The sequence below is a fragment of the Perna viridis genome, chromosome 2 (assembly GCF_037379345.1).
Source record: "Perna viridis isolate PV_CMFRI_1.1 ecotype Kerala chromosome 2, ASM3737934v1, whole genome shotgun sequence".
NCBI classification, from domain to species: Eukaryota; Metazoa; Mollusca; class Bivalvia; order Mytilida; family Mytilidae; genus Perna; species Perna viridis.
This window is the reverse complement of record NC_142446.1, coordinates 3,638,994-3,655,941: the sequence shown is the minus strand read 5'-3', so window position 1 is coordinate 3,655,941 and position 16,948 is coordinate 3,638,994. Positions and strand designations below refer to the sequence as shown.

At 34.4% G+C, this 16,948-nt stretch overlaps 1 protein-coding gene across 1 annotated transcript in view; it reads right to left on the bottom strand.

Annotated features, from left to right (window-relative positions):
- Positions 1 to 16,948, bottom strand: part of LOC148623330 (BTB/POZ domain-containing protein KCTD3-like) — a 37,170-nt gene that overhangs the window by 15,743 nt on the left and 4,479 nt on the right. Inside the window, exons 3-9 of the mRNA XM_088565113.1 lie at positions 16,571 to 16,616; positions 13,048 to 13,121; positions 9,396 to 9,454; positions 8,841 to 8,921; positions 7,112 to 7,208; positions 3,716 to 3,852; positions 1,685 to 1,772 (exon numbers count right to left, since the gene is read on the bottom strand). Of these exons, the coding sequence (XP_088421239.1) occupies positions 1,685 to 1,772; positions 3,716 to 3,852; positions 7,112 to 7,208; positions 8,841 to 8,921; positions 9,396 to 9,454; positions 13,048 to 13,121; positions 16,571 to 16,616 (582 nt within the window). The remainder of the gene's footprint in view (positions 1 to 1,684; positions 1,773 to 3,715; positions 3,853 to 7,111; positions 7,209 to 8,840; positions 8,922 to 9,395; positions 9,455 to 13,047; positions 13,122 to 16,570; positions 16,617 to 16,948) is intronic.

Here is a 16,948-nt window from a genome sequence, read left to right as displayed (position 1 = left end):
GCCCAGAAAATAAGTGTAGTAACCAATCAAATCAGTGGTAGGGAAGCTGCTTAAGGACACAAGTGAGTTAAAGGTAGAGCTTTAAAGCTCCCTGACAAAAGCACACCTTTTCAATACCACTTTTAGTAAGATTTTGCATGAACATTGAAAAAATATTCCAAGATTATGAGAGACTTGGTTCAAAAATATAAATCTCTTGTTTTAATATAGTTGACATTTAAAATATATATATTGATTAGATTATTAGTTCAACAAAGAATGTATCACTGGGGCGCAACTTGAAACAATTTATTGACTTCACTGGGGCACAGCTTGATATAACTCATTGCCTTCACTGGGGCACAGTCTGAGACAACTCAATTGCTCTATAGGGTGCAACTTGATGCAACTCAGTGGTTGAATCCTGAACAGTTTGGGCTAGTATGGACTTACCATACAAGCTTGATACACCAATGAATTTGGATTGTGATTAAATATTTGACACAACATAAGTTTCTGACACAGAATGATAGTATTAAAAAAAAACTTTAAAACCAGCAACTAATTACGTCAAACATTAAATCACAATCCAAACTCAACCCAAGCCTTCCTTTGTGGATTGGCACCTTGAGGGAAAAAATTCATAAAGATCCATACACCTATACTTCAGTAATTGTCTTGAAACCAAATTGTCTACGGAAGCCAGATGATGACAAAGACCCCATCTCTGCTGCCAAAACAACAGCATGATACAATTATACAACTACAATTTTTTTTTTTTTTTTTTTTTGGGGGGGGGGTTGTATAGTGGTATCGTTATTTCTCATGGTACGGAACCTAGAAGTACAATTCCATAGTGAATGATAGCTTCACTGATGGTTTGTCTGAGAACAAGAAAAGTGTTGGTTTTTGGTCCTTTATTCCTTCATTGATACAGTAATCAACTCCAAAATCCATCCAAGCCAGATTTATTTGAAACGTTGTTATAAAATTTCACAGAGCTGCATACACATATACTTCAGTTATGTAGCTTTTAAGAAAAAAAAGGTTTTTGGTCCTCGCTTGCCCTTATTTCTAAACAGTAAGTCTTATAACCTAAAAAAATCAATCACTGTGGGATATTATAGAAATCTATACACTTTCACACATGCTGTTGTATAGAAACCAGTAAAGCTCTTGTTTTAAGCCCTTTCAGTCTTTAACTAATTCCTTTATAATGTAGGTCATAGCCCTCAAAATCAATCCCAATTTTAGTATTGTGTTAAAAAACATTGTGTAATCATAACACATAACAAAGAAATCCATTTGGTTAGACATGAAATGCATGCTTTAGCTCCCTAATTCTGAAAAGGTTTAGGCCACAACCCAAAAAATCAATACCAACCTACCTTTAACTGTTTGAAACCTTGTTGTAAAATTTACCTAGATATACCAACTAATTTCCAGGCTATTGCATGGAAACTTACGTATCTATAAACAATAGACAGCCGCTTTACCACTGCAAACTTACCGATAACGACAAACAGCAGCTTCACCAGTGCAAACTTACCGATAACGACAAACAGCAGCTTCACCACTGCAAACTTACTGATAACGACAAACAGCAGCTTCACCACTGCAAACTTACCGATAACGACATACAGCAGCTTCACCACTGCAAACTTACCGATAACGACAAACAGCAGCTTCACCACTGCAAACTTACCGATAACAACAAACAAAATGAGGGTAAGAAATACAGATCCAATTATGGTGTCCCTGTACCATTGCAACTCTTAGGGGGTTAACATAACCTAAAATATCAAAAAGAAAATATGGTAATATGAATGAATTTAATATTAAAAAAAATGTCCGTAGTTATATCACTTAATGACATGTTCCTTGTATTTCATAATTAATATGAGAAAACTAAAAGGGATAAAAAATATTGATATTTTTCAAACCTTTTCTTCAACTCACATTGCATAACCAAGTTAGACGCTCAGAGTAGCTATATCCCTTATGTGGAAACCAGTTTGTTTTAGTTTTGGTTGCAAATTTCCATGTATAATTTCATAAATGATATCATACACTGCTGAATAAAAAGCTTAGTTTTACGTGCTCAAAATGTAGGAAAAAAATAATTTTATTTCTCCACACCATGAGGTGCACATATTCATTATTTATAAGTGTGAATATCATTCAAATACTTTTTTCCACGAAATAGGTACCCTTAAGTGTGTTGGATGGACAGAGTCGGCAGCTACTAAACCAGCTTCCACTGTTGGTGAACCAGGTAAAAATGAGATGCTTCAAAGGGTGCAGGGTGATATGGCTCGAAAAGGAACCTAGGGCAATTATAGATACAACATTCAAGCTTCATACAGCTCTAACTTCAAATTGTTATAAATGTTTTAACAGAGCATAAGTTTATGTACACAATGAAAGTATCAGATATATGAATATAGTTCTTGGTACAGATTTGTCATACTTTGTAAAAAATAACTCCAAATCATCTTCCAAATACACTAATGACAATGTTTTCAAAATGCTGAATTTTTTTATCGACAACATAATTGTTGAGTGTGGTGTATGTGTTTTTCAACAAACTGTCGTCATTCCAATGGGAACAAATTGTGCTCCTCTACTTGCTGACCTATTCCTTCATTCTTATGAGGCAAAGAAAGAACTTTGTTTAGCTAGATCCTTTAATCTCAGTTTCTGCTATATAGATGATGTATTATTGTTAAATCCTACTTAGGGGATTTGATACATTGCATCTACCCCAAAGAACTTAGATAAAGGATACTACAGACACTGTGAAGTTAGCCTAATATCTTGACCTACACTTAGAGATCTATGGTAAAGGAAAACTACTAACCAAACTTTACTAAAAAACGTGATGACTTTTCATTCAGAATTGTCAACTTTCCTTTCATCTGTGGCAACATCCCTTCAGCATCTGCATATGGAGTTTTCATATCACAACTCATATGTTATGCCAGAGCTTGCCGTAACTATGCAGACTTTTTGTATTGCACCAGACTTTTTACAATTATGTTTCTGGAATAGAGTTCTGTTGCTAGAAGATTGAAGTCATCACTACAGAAGTTTTATGGTCATCATCATGAACTCGTGGATCGTTACGGTGTATCCATCTGCGCAATGAAAACTAATTTGTTCAACACGTCATAGTTTTCCTTTCCTCTTTCATGGAACCTGGACTTGACTTTTTTATGAGCAGGTGTTTTTAGAAAAGCAGAGGATGCTTACCCTACCAGTGCACCTGATCTAAGTTCCCAGTGTTTTGTTGAGTCCGAGTTGCTTATTTCCTTTCGTTACTTTGTATTAGTTACTTTTTGTTCTTTGTTGTTTTTGTCTGTTTTCCATGTCTGGTCTTTGTCCCTGGATTACATTCTTTTGATTTCCACTATAACCTTGATTCCCTTGATAACTCTTTCAAGGTTTCCAATGAGACAAAAGAAATGAACCCTTGTTTTGCCAATAATTTTGACTTACTAGGCCATAATCTTTGCATTCAGTGATCCATACACTTTTACTGAAGTTATAGAACTAACCACAAAAACATAGGTTTTTGATCCATCAAGGTCTATACACTAATATTCAAGTAATTGCACAAAAAACCAAGTGTCTAAGGACAATAATAATAGCACCATACAATAAAATAACAGTTTTTTTCTAAAATAACTATCATAGCTTCAATTTTAATGTGGATGTTAGAAATTTTTTCCATTACCTAATACATCAGATTTGTGTCTATCAACATGGACATTTCGATAGGACAACCTTGATTCCACACATCCAAAACAAGATGCCACACGAGAGTTCAAATCCTGGCGACAGCTTGAAGGGTTCACATGCATTGACTGACTTCTGTAAATAAAATCAATAACATGACATGCATCGCCATCATATATACATGTATGTCTGCACATCTTTATTATGTACCTCAACAATAAGCAATTTAAAAACTTGTACAGTGTTGATTACTAATTACTTATATAATTTCATTCATTTAAACAGGTAGTGCATTAGAATGAAATTATTTTCTCCTGGGTGTTTCATCATATGTAGTCTAGAGGGCGCTTTTAGGGTTTTTGGTCATGCTTCATTGAATTAAGTTTCCCGGGTTTTGTGCAAGTCTTGTCATTCAGCACGACGACGTTACACTGAACAGGTTAATTTTTTATTTTTTGGTCATATATACATATATGTGTTTTGATATATATTTATATTATGAGTGTTTGCGCATCCTGTAATAAATTTCAGTTGGCGTTGTCATGCAACCATCTACAGTCAGCTTTGTCGTGCAACTATCCACTTTACTTACATATTATTTACTATTGCCCTAACCCATTTTAGTATTCATGGTACTGTTAGTTTTTGGTTCATGGTGATTATGTCTACTTTGTTGAAGTTTTGGTACCAGGAGAAGTATACTTATCTTTAATCTTGAAGTTTGATAGGTAAAAATTCATAAGTAAGATTTGTCAAACCTGTCCATACTAAAATGTGAACATCTTCAATCTGAATATAAACCTTGTGCAAACTTTGAATAATTTTTCAATTACAGATTACACAAAGTAGGTACCATGTGCAACATAATGTGACAAAACATGGCTATGTTCAACAAACTAAATTTGTAGGAAAGCATTAAACAAATATTTCCAAAAATATGAAGTGCAAATTTTCAATATATACATTGTATATAAGACTTTAACAGCAAAATTTGAATACTATCATTTCAATACCTTTTGAGTTAAAGATTACACAAATAGATACTAAGAACAACAAAATGTCATTAGATGGTGTTCCTTGAGCAAAAAAAAAATACCTTAATACTACCCATTGAGCCGAGCAGAACTAACCTAAATTTAGGTTACAGACCACCAATTCAACCAATGAGCATTTGGAACGTAGGTAAAAATAATCCTACACAGAAATTACCCCTGTTCCTCATAGTGCTGTGAAAAAAAGTTCTCATCTTATTTAAAAAATTTAAACAGTTTCTGAAAGGAAAAACATTTCTGTACATTTTATAGGTGCATTTTGCTTCTTGTGATGTGAAGCCTAATCTCCATAATGATTTCTAAATATACCCCTATCTTGTGAAAACACTGGGATTTCCCATGCTATTTATAGACCCTTCACTTCCGGTGACCAGTACTGCACTGCAAGTCTGCTAACCTCACATGCCATTCTGAGGATTGTGAGCTGACATATGTAGAATCATGCTGATATATAGTCCTCTGCAGGTTAAAGTTAAGGTAAAGTCCAGAGAAGCCATTGAATATTGTGAAATTAGCGTAGAAGCCTATGGGAAGTGGAATTAGTGGTTTCTAGCCTAAAATGAGATATACTCACTGAAATGAGCAGAACTTACCTAGCATGAGATATACTCACTGAGCTGAGAACTTACCAAGCATGAGTTATATTCACCGAGCTGAGCAGAACTTACCTAGCATGTGACAGAACTCAATGCAAAAAGCAGAACTATCCCAGCATGAAATATATTCACTTAGAAAACTAGAGTTTAACAAGCATGAAACAGTACTCACCGAGCAAAGCAGAACTAACCTAGCATGAGATATACTCACTGAGCAGACTAGAGTTTAACAAGCATGAAACAGTACTCACCGAGCAAAGCAAAACTAACCTAGCATGAGATATACTCACTGAGCAGACTAGAGTTTAACAAGCATGAAACAGTACTCACCAAGCAAAGCAAACTTACCTAGCATGAGATATACTCACTGACCGGCAGAACTAACCTAGTCTGATAAGCATGAAACAGTACTCACCGAGCAAAGCAGAACTAACCTAGCATGAGATATACTCACTGAGCAGACTAGAGTTTAACAAGCATGAAACAGTACTCACCGAGCAAAGCAAAACTAACCTAGCATGAGATATACTCACTGAGCAGACTAGAGTTTAACAAGCATGAAACAGTACTCACCAAGCAAAGCAAACTTACCTAGCATGAGATATACTCACTGACCGGCAGAACTAACCTAGTCTGAGACCCTTATCACTGAGCCAAACAGAACTAACCTAGCATGAGAGATACTCACAGAGCAGACCAGAACTAACCTACAATGCTCAATGTGCTGCACATGAGAACCATATGGTTGGCAACATATGATAATCATATGTTTTTCACGAACATATGATTACCATATGTTTTTCACCAATATATACTCCACAGAAAATGTTTAGGGCCACTATAGAAAATTCAATAAATTTAATTTTATTATTATCAGCAGATAGGTAAAAAAAATTCTATGAATTAATCACTATAACAATAAAAACAACCTTCTTAAAAACAAATGACAGTTTAATAACGTTTAAAATCATTGTCGTAATGGTGGAAATCCAAATTCTGAACATTAGGAAAAAACTAAGTGATCCATTCTTTGAGGAGGATATAAGTGTCAAATGATTACCATATGATTATCATATGTGGCACATTTGGCTGTGTAGCATGAGACAGTCCATACTCAGCAAAGCATAATTAACCTGGAATTAGACAGAACTCACAGACCAGCAGAACTAACCTAGTTCAGGACAGTATTCAGAGTAGAACTAACCTAGCATAAGTCAGTACTCCCAGAGCAGAACCAATCTAGCATAAGTCAGTACTCCCAGAGCAAAGCAGAACCAATCTAGCATAAGTCATTACTCCCAGAGCAGAACCAATCTAGCATAAGGCAGTACTCCCAGAGCAAAGCAGAACCAATCTAGCATAAGTCAGTACTCCCAGAGCAAAGCAGAACCAATCTAGCATAAGTCAGTACTCCCAGAGCAAAGCAGAACTAACCTAGCATAAAACAGAACTGACTGAGCAGAGTGAAACTAAAAGACAGCATAAAACTACCAGCTGAGGAGTAGCACTAAACTAGCATGAAACAATACTCACTGAGCAGAACTAACCTATAGTGTAAGAGATTACTCACTGAACAGATCAGGACTAACCTAGCATTAGACAGTACTCTCTGAGCAGAGCAGAACTAACCTATCATGAGACAGTATTCACTAAGTTGAACAGAGCTTACCTAGCATGAGACATACTTGCTGAGCTGAGCGGAGTTTACCTTACATGAGACAGTAATAACTGAAAAGCAGAACTAACCTAGTATGAGACTGTACTGGCTGGGCAGCAGATTGCTGTAAATTATTGGTTGACTGACTTGAAACTTTCTTCTCTAATACTTCAGGTAATGGTGGACCTAAGGAATATGTACAATTATGTAATAAATCAGACAATTGAGAAGACTAACTGAGGCTCCAAAGCGCCTGAATCCCTCATCTGGTTTGATAAGCTACATTCTTTTTTATGTAAAAGGAGCCATGTTTTTTCATAGATACAATATCCCAACACTATTTTATACAGGAAACCCTTAGGAACAATCATATCATTGAATTCTGCCCAGCAGTTTCTGAGAAGAAGATTTTTGTAAATAAAATAAAATAATATCATCTAAAATGGCACAGAAAATGTCTAAAATGGGCAATAACTCCAACATGGGTCAACAGATTTTAACAAATATTTGACCACTGATAGATCTCATCATACTAGACTTTTACCTAGTCAGAGCTCAACCTAATGGTTTTAGAAATTTATACAAAAAACTGCTGTCTGACCCTTATGTTCTATTTTAGTGATGGGAGCCATGTTTGTCTACAGATCAAAAATCCCTCCATCAGCTCTATGCAAAATACCTTAGCAGTGTCAGAGAAGAAGATTTTTGAAAAGTAATAATATTAAAAATAACCAAAAACTAGAGGCTCCCAGGAGCCTGAATGGCTCACCTTGTTAAAGTTTGTCTTTCAAGAGCAATAAATTTAACAAGGAGTTGTCCAACAATTTTGACTCAACAAGACTTTAGTAAGACTATTATCTTAAGGATCATTTCTGCGATTGAAAGTTTCTTTCTATCTATTATAGTTTTCAAGATATTGGCATTTTTCACCTTTCAAGGACAATAACTCTTACAAGGAGTTGCCTGAAAACTTTGATTCCTGAAGAGTTTTGAAGGCCTTATAATAAGGGTCATTTCAGCAATAATTATGCTAAACGGTTTGGAGATATATGTGAAAAACACACAGTCTGACCCCTATGTTCTATTTTTTATGATGGTGGCAATGTTCTTCAACAGATCAAACATCCCTTCAACCAGTTCTATGCAGGATACCCTAGGGAACATTCATACCAAGTTTGGTTCCAATTGGTCAAGTGGTGTCAGAGAAGATATCGGACAGAAATAACATTCAAAATAGCAAAAAAAACATCGAAAAAGGGCAATAACTCCAACATGGCTTAACAGATTAAAGTGAAAATTTGACCACAGACAGATCTCATCACGTTTAACACTTTTACCCCATCAGAATTTGTCTAAACCTAATGATTTTGCAGATATATTCGAAAAACTACTGTCTGACCCCTATATTCTATTTTTAGTAACAGTGGCCATGTTTTTCAACGGATCAAAAATTCCCATTACAGTTCTATGCAGGATACCCCAAGAAAAATTCATACCAAATTTGGTTCCAATTGGGCAAGTGGTGTCAGAGAAGAAGAGTTTTGAAAAAATGTTAACGACGACGACAGATGTCAAGTGATGGCAATAACTCACCTGGCCAATGGCCAGGTGAGCTAAAAAAGGAAATGGGCAATAACAGATTTTCATAAAAATTTGACCACAGGTAGATCTCATCATGCTGAATACTTTTACCCTTATCAGATTTGTTTTGGGGATATAGAAAAACTACTGTCTGCCCCTATGTTCTATTTCTGGTGACATGTTTGTCTACTTACATTAACGTGGTGATAGAACCATCAAAAACAATAAACTACTTACATGGTGGGCCAAGTGAACCGTGGAATAGAACATCTCCACAGGAAGAGCCATCCAAATCTTCACATAAGCCTAATCTTCTTACTGGAACAATAGTAAGTCATACTTTAGATTAATGCTCTGTCAGGCCAAGACCATAAACCCTTAGCACCTTTTCCCTCATATCATTTTGTTGATATGTTCAGTAAAATTGGTATGAGATGACCTGGCCAAAGGCATATATGATTCACCAGAGTATACTACTGCAACTCTATAAATGTCTACTGCTACTTTAATAACACTGAACCATGGGTTTTATTACTATTGACTTTAGTTGTTTGGGCCTTTCAGAGCTTACTCAAAGGTGTGTTTATATTTGGTGAAGACCTCTTGGTGATTTCTGAAAGTATTTACTACATTTTGTATTTTATGTTATATGCTTGTGCATTTGCATTTCACAACAAACATCCATTTATTTTCTGTTCTACATTGTTCTACATGTATGTATAAGAATCTACATGCAATAGGCTGGTATTTTTGCCACAAAGTACAAAAAAATTAAGACTACAATGTATTTACCTAGTGGTGTAATTCCGAAGTATTCAGCTTCATGCTTCAATGCTGATACATTTATGTCACTGAAATCATAAAAAAACTACTTATAATACAATTCCTCCTGTCCTATCATTTAAGATTTTGAAACCTTATCCACTTGAAATTTATTGTAAGCCAAGTTTTTATTTGTCATAACTGACAGAACACCTGTAGATTTTGTAACAGTTCATGTGGGATATATCTTCCCCATTGACACTGTCTACTGTGGGATATATCTTCTCCATTGACACTGTCTACTGTGGGATATATCTTCCTCACTGACACTGTCTACTATGGGATATGTCTTCCTCATTGACACTGTCTACTGTGGGATATATCTTCCTCACTGACACTGTCTACTGTGGGATATATCTTCCCCATAGAGACTGTCTATTGGGGAGATCTTAACGTTAAAGCAAATTTATTATGTCAAAATTTAATTGTTCTGTATTTTATACAGAAAACATAGTAATTTAAACCAAAAAACTACCACAAATCTTACATTTTCATGTGGGATTCTAAATTTTTCATTGATATTATGAGTCTGGGAGGGTTAATGGGTATGGATATAATCTGTATATACTATATCCTACTTCACACTTTTACAAATTTTGTTTCTTTTCACTTTTTATCACAGTTTTTTAAAACCTGTCCAAAAAATAATTTGCATTTCTTCAAAAACTCTGCTTAAGAAAATATGAAAGATGAAGATTAAGATTGATAAGTGTGGTAAATAGAACATATTTATCACATCTAATGCTTCTTGACACATTTTGCAAAACCTTAATTTCCAGAAAACAAAATTATAACTAAACATCTCAATTTCAAGACCAAAAACTGAAAAAGAAGTCCCTCAGATCTTTATTTAGTTTTAAGTCTATAGATCATAATTTCATTTTTAGCAATGATAAAATATTATTATGCTGAAAAATTGCCTGAAACATATTTAATGATTTTGAAAGAGATGGGAATTATTTATGGACTTTGTGAATTGTTCAGAAACAGTAGGGAAGTTCCTGACAAAAACTGGTGCCATAAGGTATTTCCATCCTGAAGGATCATATAATAGCTATAGGTACTGGAATGCAAGTTTATCATATTCATGCTTAAAATGTTCAGAATAGAGTAATTAGACTAGTCATTCTATTCATCTGTCGTATTTTTGTACCTTCACTCTTTCTAAACCCAAAAGATTAATTTTCATGAAAGTTTCAGGGATTATTAAGTAATGCTATTTTCCATTTCCAATTTGGATTTTTGGTCGAAATGAATTTGGTGATTTTATTTTCCTAATATCTACTAACAGATGGGCAATATGGTCCCCTATTTACAAAGAGAGGGGCTATATTGTCCCCTATCTATTAAGAGAGGGCTATATGGTCCCCATTTTCTATCCACAACTTCTGCTAAACAGCTCAATGGATTTTTATGGAATTTCAGCATTGATGTAATTGTGCACCTCCTATTATGAAGTTTGAGCAACATAAATTCATGAATTTTGCCTTTTATTGAAATGAAAGTTTTGGGTACAATTTGTATCTGCAAATCCACCCTGAAGCTTCCCATTGATTTATTTTTAGAAACTTTCATGGAATGATTGTGATTGTGATTTTTTAATTATCTGTGGTGTTCATTAGCATGATATTGACTATCCTTTATTGTATAAACATCATGTTGTGTGTAATTTAGATTATTATATAGTGATTGTCTTTTGTCTCCTCCCATTTGTCCATCCCTTTATAGTTCTGGAACTTTTTCTAGTATGACTAACACACTATCATGAAAGTTTCAAAGAACAATTTTTAGGTATAATGTCATTAAGTACCTGCTATTAAGATTTGTTTATGAATTCAAGCTAAATCAAAGTTTCTATTAGCACAACTTGGAATTAGCAATTTATAGGTTATGTGAGGGTATGTAATTTATTTATATTTTTCATTTTCACATATTGTATTGTGCTGTTTCTACTTTTGATCCAAATGATATTTAAGTAATCTTGTTGTGTACCTACTATTTGCTTTTTATCCAAATAAGTTTGGAATTTCACTTAGTAAAACATGGAATTTGGTAAGGTGTAAGGGATTTCCACTTGCATTGGTAACTCCTAAACCATTGGATCAACTTGAATGAAAAAGAAATATAGTCTGGTAATGTCACTGTACACCTAAACTCAGATACCCACAACTACTCCAACTCTATAGTATGGTAATGTCACTGTTCACCCAGACTCGGATACTCACAACTCCTCCAGCTCAGACTCGGATACCCACAACTCCTCCAGCTCAGATCCATATATTTACATGGAGCTATCTCAAAATAGTTAACATGGTTTCTATGAAATGAAGTCAGGAAAATGGTATGGGGGTACCCAATTTGTATGACAGCTCCTCCTAAATTACTGAATGAATTTTATGCAACTTTCACTGAATGATTATTGGGTAATGTCATTGTGAATCTTGTCATTTCAGGGTTTTCATTAGCATATCAAGGAATCTGTCATAAATCTGATAGATGGTATAGGGGTATGAATTTTGTATTTGCAATTCCTCAAAACCAGAAATCGAGTCCTTGTCAGATTGGATCTGATCGTTAGTACGGAATCATATTGACAATTTCCAGGTTTGTGATATGCTTGATTTCCTCATTGAAATTATATCTGTCACATTTGGAGGAACTATTTTTCAAACAACAAGTAGGCATTCCTCTCCTAGCCGATTTGTTTTTATATTCATACGAGACTGAATTTCTTCAGAAACTTGTTAAGAATACCAATTTAAAAGATGCTAAATCCTTTAACTTTACATACAGATATATTGATGATGTATTGTCCATCAACAACTCTTCTTTTGGTAAATGGTTACCTTCAATATATCCACCGGTGCTCAAGAAAAAGGAGACTACAGAAACAATCTGTTCTGCATCTTTTTTTACCTAAATCCAGAATTTGACAACAGTGGCCATCTCAGCATTAAGATTTATGATAAAGGAGACAAGTCTAATTTTAATATCATTAATTTTTCTCACCTGTGCAGCAATATCCCTTTATCTCCTGCATATGGTGTTAATATTTCACAACTGATTTGCTACAATAGAGCAAGTACTAACTACTCTGATTTCCTTGAACGCCATAAATATCTGCGTAACAGACTCCTGAATCAGGGGTATGAGGAAATGTGTATTAAAAGGTCTCTTACCGAATTCTTTTTTAGATATCAGTCCTTGGTTGAAAAATACTCAGTTTCTTCAGAAACAATGAGTAATGATTGTTTTTGTAAATTGTTCTTAGTGCTGATGTGACCTCTGATTTACCAATTATGAAAATAGCATGCAAATGTTTTTTTAATCACCACTGGTATAGTCACCCCTCAATGGAAGAGGGAGGTTTAGCGTGCTGTAAAACCTAGATTTAACCCATCATTTCGTTTGAAGTGCCTGTTCCAAGTCAGGACCAGCTGCTCCAGTGGTGTACTATCTATTTTGCTAGATTTACTTTGGACTTGACTTGATTGTGAAACAGTTCAGTGTTCTGTAATTTTGTTGTTTCCTTTATTTGTAAAACATTTATCTATCCCAAAATATTTTAGTAACATTTACTACTATCATTTGTTTTATTATTAGTTGACAAGATTTTACTTACCTCAGATCAACATCTTTTGTACGTAAAAAATTGAGAATTACAGCAAATAACTTTGGATCCCGATCTATAAATATCTGCAGAAAAACACAGCTAATTTTACTACACATATCATCTAAAAACACTTGTGACTTCATACATATGTGATGTTGAGAAATAATTTCACAAAGACTGAAGTTTTACAATGAAATCAAGTCTAACATAACTGTTTTATGATGAACTCAGGTCTAACACACATGTTTTATGATAGACTCAGGTCTAACACACATGTTTTATGATAGACTCAGGTCTAACACACATGTTTTATGATGAACTCAGGTCTAACACACATGTTTTATGATAGACTCAAGTTTAACATACGTTTTATATGGACTCAAGTCTAACACACATGTTATATGATGGACTCAGGTCTAACACACATTTTTTGATGGACTTAGGTCTAACACATGTTTTATGACAGACTCAAATCTAACACACGTTTTACAATGGGCTCAAGTCTAACACACATGTTTTGTAATGAACTCAGGTCTAACATGCATGTTTTATAATGGACTCAGGTCTAACACACATGTTTTACAATGGGCTCAAGTCTAACACACATGTTTTACAATGGGCTCAAGTCTAACACACATGTTTTGTAATGAACTCAAGTCTAACACACATGTTTTGTAATTAACTCAAGTCTAACACACATGTTTTGTAATGAACTCAGGTCTAACATGCATGTTTTATAATGAACTCAGGTCTAACATGCATGTTTTATAATGAACTCAGGTCTAACATGCATGTTTTATAATGGACTCAGGTCTAACATGCATGTTTTATAATGAACTCAGGTCTAACATGCATGTTTTATAATGGACTCAGGTCTATCACACATGTTTTACAATTGACTTAGGTCTAACATACATTTTATAATGGACTCAAGTCGTACACAAATATTTTATGATGGAATCAAGGTCTAACACACGTTTTATGATGGACTCAGGTCTAACACACATGTTTTACAATGGGCTCAAGTCTAACACAAATGTTTTATAATGGACCAGGTCTAACACACGTTTTACAATGGACTCAAATCTAACACACGTTTTACAATGGACTCAGGTCTAACACACATTTTATGATGGACTTTGGTCTAACGCAAGTTTTACAATGGACTCAGGTCTAACACATGTATTACAATAGGCTCAAGTCTAACACATGTTTTATAATGAACTCAGGTCTAACATGCATGTTTTACAATTTATTTAGGTCTAACACACATTTTATAATAAACTCAAGTCTTACACACGTTTTATGATGGATTCAAGTCCAACACATGTTTTATGATGGACTCAAGTCTAATACACGTCTTATGATGCTCAGGTCTAACACACGTTTTACAATGGGCTCAGGTCTAACATACATTTTACAATGGGCTCAAGTCTAAAAAACATGTTTTATAATGGACTCAGGTCAAATACGCGTTTTATAATGGACTTAAGTCTAACACACGTTTTATGATGGAGTGAAGTCTAACACACATTTGATAATGGACTCAAGTCTAACACACGTTATATGATGGTCTATCATACGTTTTATAATGGACTCAAGTCTATTACACATATTTTATGATGGACTCAAGCCTAACACATGTTTTATAATGGACTCAAATCTAACACATATATATGTTTTACAATGGTTCAAGTCTAACACACATTTTATGATGGACTCAGGTCTAACACACGTTTTACAATGGACTCAGGTCTAACACACAATTTTATAATGGACTCAAGTCTAACACACTCAGGTCTAATGCACGTTTAACGCTGGGCTCAAGTCTAACATACATGTTATATGATGGGCTTGTCTAGCACACGTTTTATGATGGACTCAGGTATAACACATGTTTTACAATGGACTCAGGTCTAACATACGTTTTTAGTCTAACACTCATGTTTTTCGAATGACTTGCCATTTGCATCATTCATTTACCTCAAGCACATGTAGGGGTTAATTTTTTTTTTTTAAATAACCAGCTACTACTGTGGAATTACTTTAATTGTGCCAGAACTCTTTATACCCATAAAAACCTTTTGTGGTGTGACACCTAGTAGTATAAATTTCATAGAGATCCACACCCTTTTACTACAGTAATTACACAGAAACTGATAAATGTTTGCAGGATGCAATCTAACAGGTTAAATCCTGAAAGTTGCGCTAGTATAGACACTTAATTCGAGCTTGAAACAGCTCTGAAATAATTGTGATTAAATATTTGACACAGGCTAAGAATCTAACTGGAATCAATGTGGCCCATTTTTTTGGCCCATTATGCATCAATGTTTCAAGTCACAATCCCTAAAACAATCCCAGCTATCCTTTGTGGAATGGCACCTTGAGGTACAATAGCAAATAGGTCTATCTGCTTATAGTTAATTTACTGTCCAGACATCATGAAAATGCTTGTTTGTTACCCTTTTTGTGGCCCCTATACCCAAAAATTGTTACATATATATGTACCTTCATTTTATGATTTGGAACAATGTTGAAAAATTTCATTAAGACCAACTAACAAATATTCCAGTCATCACATGTAAACCAAGTGTCTATGAATAATTACACAGACAACACAGCAATACCATTAAACAACCAATGTCCCCTTATTCCTTCGGCCCAAAAATTATCAAAACCATCCTTGTGTGGTTAGAAACCTTAAGGTACAAATTCATGAAGATCCATACACTTTTACTCATGCTAGGAAAAAGTTTTTTTTTGCCCTTCTCAGTCCAAATTTCTAAACAGATCATCATCACCCCCAAAATTAATCACAGACTTCCTTTTAGAAGTATGGAACCTTGTGGAACAATTTCAAAGAGATCCAAAAATTTATGCTAAAGTTATTCTGCTGACAGCAGAAAAAAGAGTTGTTTTGGTTCTTTTGGCCCCTGCATGGTTAAGGTCAATCCTAGCCGGTATTACAGAACGTGGTGGTACAGTTTCATAGAAATCCATTCTTTTCAAGTTATTGTGCAGACGAAATAAATAAATGAAGTCAAAGAACAAGGATATCACTGCTGTAATACAGCCAAAGTTATTGTGATAATCAATAAACAAGAGCTTGATTCACATCTAACTTTCAAATCATGCACACATTGTCATTGTAAACCATCACATCCAAGTTTTAAATCATACACACATTGTCATTGTAAACCATCACATCTAAGTGTTAAATCATACACACATTGTCATTGTAAACCATCACATCTAAGTGTTAAATCATACACACATTGTCATTGTAAACCATCACATCTAAGTTTTAAATCATACACACATTGTCATTATAAACCATCACATCTAAGTTTTAAATCATACAAACATTGTCATTATAAAACCCTAAAAAAGTAGTGATTTACCAATAAAATGTTTGATTTTTTTAGCAGTCAACTTGATGCTCCCTTTTCAAATTAAAGTAACACACCACACATTTTCAATTAGAGGGGAACACTATACAAATGCCATACATGTTAATACATTTACTTACAGCTCCATTCTCATCTTTAAGTGACATCATCCTTCCATTTAACAAGCTGAAAGATTCAACTTATTATATGGTCATCACATAAAAGTATCAAAGACTTACTTAATTATGACAATAAATATATATGACCGTGTGCCACTATCAACTGGGGGCAGTGTTCAAGTACTACAAATTCACAAAATTAATGGTGACCTTTACCATTAAACTAACTGCTTCAAAGTCTTTCTTGACAACCAACTCACGAATGGTGCTGGAAACCAAGTACAGACTAAAAAAATTGCTAATAACTGAGAGTAACAGAAATTTTTCAGAAAAAAAAACAAATTCTTCATATAAAAATAATTTTCAATGAAGCCCAGAAAACTGTTGGATTAAATATAA